We start from the raw sequence: 8,719 nt of genomic DNA on the forward strand, positions 1-8,719 counted from the left end.
GAGAGAGAGAGAGAGAGAGAGAGAGAGGGGGAGAGAGAGAGAGAGAGAGAGAGAGAGAGAGAGAGAGCGAGAGAGAGAGAGAGAGAGAGAGAGAGAGAGAGAGAGAAAGCCCTCAAATCTGGTCACGGCACGATCGCCATCTTGGACAAGCTGAGCAGCTTCAGTGCTAATTAGTGATACTTGCTAAACTAGTCAGAAATCTTCCAGAACGGGGCAGAGAGGGAAATATTCCGATACATTTGAATTCATTCGGGTGGAACACGGAAGTGTCTCCACAGTCATGTATTGAATGGGCCATTCAATGTAAGTTCTAACAACAGCCGTTGGATGGCGCCATAACCAAGCAAACATCAGAACAACAAGGAAGGAGCTCAGCCCATCTGATCAGAATTGTGGATTGTATGCCAACATTCTCCATAGAAAACTCAAGATAGATACATATGCAACACAATATTTTCTATATTTTACTTTAATTTAACAAAAGGAAAAATAATACAAGAACAACACAAGCATAAATAAACATGAAAAGATAATAATAATCATAATAATACTTTAAAAATATTTTGTTCTGGGCTTATTAGAGGGTATGATGGATGAGCTTGCTTGTGCAGAGCTTGTTAGTTAGATTGACAGTGGCTGGGGGAGGCAACAACTTAAATGTCGTGTTAAACAGGAAAGCTGCTGTTTTAGCGTAAACCATTAAAACAATGACAAAGCCTGTTAATAAAAATCAAATAATCGTCTGAATACTTTTTTTCCCCCGTGGGTTACATCCACCTCAGATAAGACAAAAAAAAAACACTCAAATTGAATTGTTCAAAATGCATGTTAGTCTACTACTTGAGCCTGCGTTTGTGGAAACATGTATTAAGTAAATATGAAACTTGATTAGGTGTGTGATGGAAATTATGTTCCAAACATATGTTTAAGGGTTGGTTTAATAATCAATATTAGTTATTGCCAAGCCACAGTCAGGACATGTTGTAATTTCCTCCTTGGAATTTATTTAACAAAGAAGAATACTCAGTCTTGCACATGTTATCTTGTGCCTCGGCACTCCAAATGCAGAATGTTCACCAGATGCTAGATTGCAGCATTCTCTCGTTAATCCAGGAAGGCGGATATTGCATTTTCACGAATAAGCAAAACAACAAAACAAAACAAAAAAAAAAAAACTGAAGAGACATTCAGCTCCATTAACCTATTTACTTTTCTGTTGAGCAGCATATGCCCTCTCCTCGGCCCGAGCCGTAGATGGGGGACACGCACACACGGCTGCTCGGTGCGACATTTATGAGTTGCGTTGAGTGCGAGGACGGCGGCAGGTATGTGGAATAGGAGTCATAAGTGCCCCTTTTCTCAAAGTTGAGCCAGAATCCTCTCAGGCCCTGCTGCTGGGCCTTCCATTCTACCTGCACCTCGTCATGGGTCGCAGAGGTCAACTGAAGGTCAGCGAGGGCAGGCAAAGTCGCCGCTGTTGGTTAAAAAGAAGATACAAAGCAGGATAAATGAACTCGGAATGTGCCCTAGACCACATTTTTCTTGATCCATATATCCATGTGTTTCCTGTGTAATTCCATTGTCAACCACTAGATGACGGCTCAATTTTTAATTTGACATGCTGCAAAATTGAAAGAAAAAGAAAAATAACCAGGAAGTTTTTGCAGAAGATTATATTTAACGTCACATCCTCTTTAATTTTTTTTCCGCCCACTGAAGGTGACGGATGTTGGTTCATCCCTTCATGTACATCTCCCATCATTAATATTATAACTGGTATTGTAATGATGAAGCTTTTCTGGTGATGGATCTTAATAGTTTTTTGTTTTCATGTGAAAACACCTCTGCAGTGAATACCATACAAAGCTTCTCTTCTTGCAATAAACAGCCATATGCCAAAGGACGAACATAAAGTGCTGGATGGCCTCTATTGCTGTCCTTCATTTACTGGGTTGTCCTCCTCTACTTTGTTGACTTGATTGGCAAGAAACGCAATGTCATTGCCGCTATGATGTCACACTGTTTACCTTGCTGACACATCCACACCTTGCCTACACAAACTGGACTGTAGTGCTTGGTGGAAACGTGGCTATAGAGTGACATTATAACTTGGAATAAAGTTGATGTTTTTGTAAAATACATTTTAAAATATGATAAGCAAGATGACACGTTCACACACCTTCTTGAGTGCATGCTTTCACAGACATGGCTCTTTCTTTTCCATTCTTGTACACAGCACTGACTGTAACGAGGTACTCCGTTCCTGGCTCCAGGTCGGTGAGCACAGTCGAGTTCTGGCGGCTCTCGACGATCACGGTGTGTACTGCTCCGCTTGGAATGGCTCCGTACTCCACGGTGTATCTCTGAACCAGAGCTGGCTGCAGGGGACCCCAGCTTACTCGTGTCTGACGGGGGCCAGAGTCGTGCACTGAGACCACTGCTGGGCTTAAAATGCCTGAAGGTAGTATAGGAAGAGGCAACAGGATAATTATGACAAGGAATGAAATTGCATCTCAGATTAATTAAAAACAAAAAACAACAACTGTGAAACTGGGATGGTGTCTTGCGAAAAACAAAACAAAAAATCCCAAACCCTACTCTAGATATATATATAAATATTACATATATTTTAAAAAATACATTAAAATATGTATTGCATGGAAAGTTTTAATTAAAATTTACTTAAATACAAATGCAAATACAGTATATTATTGAACTTAAAAGTTAAATACAACTGAACAGTACTGAGGTAGTAATTCTTTCGCATACCACTAGAGGTAGCCCGTGTAGCACTCATGGTACTTTTTAACCAGACTTTGAGAATCACCGAGCTAAAGTTTTAAAACCATAAGAGTGCTTTGCTGTCTTTGTTTATTGATGATTTTTTTTAAAAACCACCATAGAAGAGTACCAATAAAGAAGAGGTGGAAAAGGGTGAGGACGTTTGATTGATTGATTAGGTGTTCATATCAGTGTTCTTCAGCATTGACGTTATGATAACATTCTCACCGGGAAGCGTGGTGAAGCTCACGGTGAGTGTATTAAAAAGCCTCTTGTTGGACTCAGGCCGGAGGAAGGCGGAATAGGTGGTTTCGGGTCGCAATTCGGCCAGCTCCACCGTGCTGGATTCTCCTGGGAGAATGCGTCTCCCCTCTGCACGTGTATTCCCACTGGCGCTATACCACAGCTCGTAGTAGCCACTTCGTGTGCTTAAAACAGGACGCCACTGCAGTACAGCACTGTGGGATGTGACGCGAATGGCACGGAGGCGCTCTGCTCGAATGATTCCTGTAAATGAGACAAAGAATTATGTTGAAAACGTCATCGGTGGCGGGATACAATACAATACAATACATCCTGATTTATATAGCGCTTTTTCACAACATGTCAGGACCTGCTAGCCGAAACACGATCACAAGCGCTGACCTACATTTGAACCTAAACTCTTAATATTTTTTTTCCATGAAACTGAATCAGTTTATTCTCAACAGTCTATTGTATTAGTTTTGTAGCGTTTCTCTTGACTGCATTGCTTCCTGCACATCCATGTGGATTTTTTATTTTTTTTTGCAATTACATTGGAGCCTTTATGTACTGCAAAGTCAATCTCATCGAGCCAGGGCATTCAGAATCAGTATGTTACTTAAATTATACTCTCAATTTGAGTGCTTCTTAGACCATTCAGATTTCGAATTCATTCTCATCTCCACTTTTCCAATTCTCGGTAGGTGCAAAGCTCGATAAACCTCCCGTCTGTAGTTATCTTCGTGAGGTCTTTGTCATATTATTTAGAGAAACATTCATTCTGAATTGCTCCGGATGATTTGCATGGCAGTTGCTTGCTGTTTTATTGCATTTTATATCGTATTGATAGTTTCTAGATTTGCAACGTGATAAACAGCTACCCCGGATGATAAACAGAGAATTGTCAGGTACTTCATCGCAACTCATCAGAGTGACAGAGACGTAAAACTTTAAATGTCAACTTTTAAATCTCATTGTACTCTGCAATTTTTCAGCAATACCAAAATAAATATTATAAAGAAACACACATATATACTGGACCCAGATACCAAACATATTGACACATACTGATAATAGCCTCTCTCATGGGTTCCGTGATGATGTCAATGTTGTCTATGTCTACAGAGTAAAGGTGGGACTCCAAAGGCGGGGAGACCACACGCTGCAACACATGGAAGTCGCCGTGCACGGAGGATACAATTAACACAGAAACCCCTTGCGCCTTCAACTGCGCTATGGGCTCGTCCACGTTCCCCAGCTCAACGCCATCCGTCAGCCAGAGCAGAATCTTCGGCACACGGGTGTCCGCCAGGAGCCGCTTAGCCACCTGTAGCGCCGCCTCGGTGTTGGTGCTCCCCTGCAGCTGTGTGATGCCGAGCAGAGCTTTCTGTAGACTTCTCTGTTCGTTGTGGACATCTAGGCCAAACTCCAGGGCTGGCTTGGTCCCCACTTGCAGTAGCCCAACCCTCACGTGGCCGCGGCCTAGCGAGAAGGGCTCAAGAAGCTCGGCGGTGAAGCCCAGCATACGTGAGAACTCGTAGTTGGCCACGCTTCCTGATGAGTCGAGCAATATGAGAATATCGCCCTCACAGCAGTTCGATACTAAACAGGAGAAAGAAGAAAAACAATTTACTTTGGAGGAGTCACAGAATACATTTGCTCACTTGTAAAATAAGTGGATTCAAACAAAAGGTGGTACAGTATGTGTATCAGATGCAGCTCCAAATACCGTGAAATTAAAGCGGAGACATTCATCGCTTATTCATGTTCATCTTTTGAATCTTAAAGACCTCAAAGTATATTATAGAGCAGAAATTCTTTCAATTCTTCCAATTCTTTCAAGGTGGAGTGTTCGAATTTATGCAGGCCATATCCTCCATTTTTGAAGCCTCAGCGGAACCAAAGGAATATTTTATTGCAGTAATTACCCACAATCATTAATTTTTTAAAGGGAGGAAAATAAAACAGCCGGAAAAGAGTGAAAAAATGGAGGACAACTGCTCATAAACCAAATACCTTTCGGGGTGTGAGAGAAGAAGCTGGGTGAAAATAAAACGAGACAGACACAACACACAAGCTGATGAGGGCTAGACTGACTCTTGTAGATGGAGATGCTTGAATGAAATGTTGCATCTTTGAATTCATCCAAAACGGAGGTGGAATCTGAGCATCTCATCTGTGAATGTGAGAGATGCCTGAAAATTCCACTGGATGGAAAAAAGTTTTGGGACGCCTAGTAATTATAACCTACCCTAAGAAGTGATAATGGAAACAAAGATACACGTGCCTGTTTTGAAAGTGATGGTGGTACATTCTTATGTTTGGTAAAATATTTTCCCAGTACGAACACACTGTTGTTGCTGTGTCCCTTTAGGCCAGGGGTGTCAAACTCATTTCACATGGTGGGCCACATACGGCCTCGGTAGATGTCAAGTGGGCCGGACCATTAAAATGATACCATACTTTGCTATAAATAACCAAAACAATGTCTTTCCTTTGTTTTGGTATAAAGAAGCACAAGAACATTAGGAAAATGTTGAAATTTAATGAACATATCTTTTACAAAATATTTCATGAAGCACCTTACATTTCCTTCGACAAATGTGCAATTTACTTTTATCATTCACATATATGCATTGCAAATGATCCCACTGATTGTACAAACATTAACAAGTAATTGGTATTGAAAAATATAGTAATGCACTTTAAGATTAAACGAGATTCATAAAGAAAGGAAGTTTTAAACCATTTACACGTGCATATAAAATCTAAATGTAATCTTACAAACTAAGGAGAGTGCTATTAAATGTGTAAATGTGAGAGTGCTATTGATAGCGTCTGCTGTCATGGGTCTGTCACAGTGACAGCCTGAGGCTGCTGTTGTCTTCTTCTCTGATCAAAACAGTGTCCCCCTGCGGATACTCAATGAATTGCACCTTATTAAAAATATTAATTCTGTCTTTAATGCATTTTTTTCACTTTTAAATTATCCTGCGGGCCTAATTGAACCTCCTTGCGGGCCGGTTCCGGCCCGCGGGCCGTATGTTTGACACCTGCTTTACATAATCATCTCGCGGGCCGGATTAAACTCCTTTGCGGGCCGGATCCGGCCCGCGGGCCGTATGTTTGACACCGCTGCTTTAGGCAACGGGTAGTTGAATACATAGGGTGGAGCAACACACGTAGACAAGACATTTAACAGTACTCACCGGCGTATAACTTTATCCTCTGTGAAGGACGACTATTATTACTGTGGCTTACTATGAAATTGTAATAAGCTCCATACATATCTGAATTACACTGCACCCAGATGGCCAACTAGAATGCAGCTGAAGGAGCAACATGATGTACATTGAATTAAAGCAAAGGGAAAAAAAGTGATAAACTGTAATTCTTGACATTTGATTTATTTTTAATGTGACTGTATGTTTTATTATAAATTACAATATCATAGAAAGATCTTGTTAAAAGGCAAGTCTGAATTTTTTTTTTTTGGTGGAGGAGGGGGGGGCAGAAACAATTAATTGGCATTTTTAGATGGTGCTGGTGTACCTAATGAAGTGACAGTCGAGATGAATTACGTCCCCTTGCTAAAATAAAAATATAGCGCAAATATAGACCCGAAATATACTTATTGTGAGAATGACTGTGTCGAGATATGATCGCGGTGTGCATGTTCTCTCTCACCTGAGTCAGGTAACTCAACGAGCTGCGAACTGCCGCGCTGCAACATCGCCCACAGAAAAACACAACCAGGCAAAATAGTCCTCATCCTCATTAGATGGTCACACACGACATAACTTTTCTCCTTTTAGTGTGGAAGTGTTGATTAGCAATGCACGATTGCGCGGAGTCATCTTCCTCCTCCTCCTACTCGTGCTGGTCCAGGAAGCACATCATCGTTTAAAAGCGTTCCGCGGTGCCAGAACGCGTCGTCTAGCTGCTCTAACATGTAAAAGGGAGGCAGCCGTTGCCCGCGGTCATTCACTGATTCATTACAGGTCTAATGGGCACATAAAGGGCAGACTGCACACTGCTCTTAAGTTACGCCCCTTGCACTATCAATACCAATTGTGCATTATTACGAAGCGTAAACATCATACGTCACACCTCACGTTCACTCACCGCAGTATGCTGTTGACAGTGTTTCATTTGATTGTTTTTTTTAAACTACATTTCTGTTTTTCATGAAAATATTTGTAGTAATTATAACATGTCGGAAAAAACAAATGGCACGCAAGGAACTAATACTGTACGTTGTCACGCGATCTGTGGTTGGAAAGAAACGGAGTCCTTAAAAATATTTCAGGAAGGGGAAGTCTGTGGTGTTAAAACAGCTGGAATGATTTCAATGTAGCCTCACTTTAATAATCTTCAAATCCGCAATTCTGAGACGTGGCCATTCATTATGATGAAATTATGAAAGCACATAGTTGTCAGAGAAAACATATCCAGCTTCAACAAAATAACAGCACTAAGATAACAGCAATGTAAACAAGCCAACATTACTGCTACACTTGTAGTATAATTTCCGTATTTATAATGGAGTGTGACAAAATTATGTTTAATGTTTTTTTTAATGATACTGTACAATCAATTCTATTCAAAAAGAGGTGATACCGTGAAGCAGAAACATGGCTATTTTCACTTTGTTTCTGAATGCTCTCAGTTGCTTGAGGTCCCTTTGCTCTGCTTTTGTTTGCTAGTCTTATATCTTGTCGTCGGTAAATGAGGGATTATTTTCTGGAGGTGGATATTCTGCCATAGCTCTGTCCAAGGTGACAGGTCATCTCAAGACCACAGGGGTGTGACTGCAATCAGTGTGCTCGGCAAATGATTGACACCTCATCTGTCAGTCCTTTGGTCTTTGATTGGTTGTTTTTCCTTGTAATCAGTGGTTTCTTAAAGTTCATGATAAAGATACAAGTTGGGGGCAATAGAGAGATTCATCCATCCATTTTCTGATCCGCTTATCCTCACAAGGGTCGCGGGCATGCTAGAGCCTATCCCAGCTGTCTGCGGGCAGTAGGCGAGGTACACCATGAACTGGTTGCCAGCTAATTGCAGGGCACACATAGACGCACAACCAACTCGCGCCTTGGGATAATTTAAAGTGTTCCATTAACCCCATGCATGTTTTTGGAATGTGGGAGAAAACCGGAGTACCCGGAGAAAACCCACACAGGCACGGGGAGAACATGCAAACTCCACACAGGAAGGCCGGAGTCGAACCTTGCACTGCCGCACTGTGAGGATGATGTGCTTACCAATCGCCCATTGTGCCAACCCTGACAGGTCATACCAACATTGTCAACAGATATAATAAGTGTAGTTGCATTTTTTTTTTTTAATTCCTTCTAAGTAGATTTATTTCAGGAGATCTTTGCATAGATTTTTACTTGAAGATTCGGTTTTCTGATGACTTTTTGCTGACACCCATGCTGGATGTTGATGAAAAATATTGTTTTGTAAGAACAATAATTTCTAAAACTAATTAACACAGATAATACGGTAAAAACAAATTGGCAATAGCACTGGTTAATACATGACAGTATAACATACGGTAATCCTCAGCAACCATGCAAATATGCCACCTAGTGGCTGTGAGTCAAGAAAAGTATTTGGATCTTTAGGTTTGGTGTTGGAAAAAGGAAGAAGAGTTGAGTCTTATCTGAGTTTTTGTCTGACTTCATGC

General features: G+C 41.1%; 1 protein-coding gene across 2 annotated transcripts; it reads right to left on the bottom strand.

Moving 5' to 3' along the window:
• Positions 1-501: 501 nt before the first annotated feature.
• LOC109522116 (von Willebrand factor A domain-containing protein 1) lies at positions 502-6,914 on the bottom strand. 2 transcript variants are annotated; one of them, XM_019880412.1, is made up of 5 exons: positions 6,712-6,914; positions 4,093-4,626; positions 3,010-3,288; positions 2,180-2,455; positions 502-1,474 (listed from the first exon to the last, which is right to left on the bottom strand). In XM_019880412.1, exons 1-5 carry the CDS (start codon positions 6,800-6,802, stop codon positions 1,206-1,208), a joined length of 1,449 nt encoding a protein of 482 aa, XP_019735971.1. In that variant the 5' UTR covers positions 6,803-6,914; the 3' UTR covers positions 502-1,205. The 2 variants fall into 2 exon arrangements, with proteins under 2 accessions (XP_019735971.1, XP_019735970.1); XM_019880411.1 differs by having other exon boundaries at positions 502-1,477; positions 6,712-6,913.
• Between the last annotated feature and the right edge of the window lie 1,805 nt (positions 6,915-8,719).

The sequence above is a fragment of the Hippocampus comes genome, unplaced genomic scaffold (genome assembly GCF_001891065.2).
Source record: "Hippocampus comes isolate QL1 unplaced genomic scaffold, H_comes_QL1_v1.1 scaffold68, whole genome shotgun sequence".
Taxonomy (NCBI): Eukaryota; Metazoa; Chordata; class Actinopteri; order Syngnathiformes; family Syngnathidae; genus Hippocampus; species Hippocampus comes.

Bases quoted from the DNA above. Each gene is read 5' to 3' on its own strand.
- LOC109522116 (XM_019880411.1), bottom strand. From the start codon at position 6,802: ATGAGGATGAGGACTATTTTGCCTGGTTGTGTTTTTCTGTGGGCGATG. The intron at 4,627-6,711 runs GTGAGAGAGAAC...TCTCCTGTTTAG, and splicing joins CGTTGAGTTACCTGACTCAG to TATCGAACTGCTGTGAGGGC. The intron at 1,478-2,179 runs GTGTGTGAACGT...CTTTTTAACCAA, and splicing joins GAAAGCATGCACTCAAGAAG to CAGCGGCGACTTTGCCTGCC.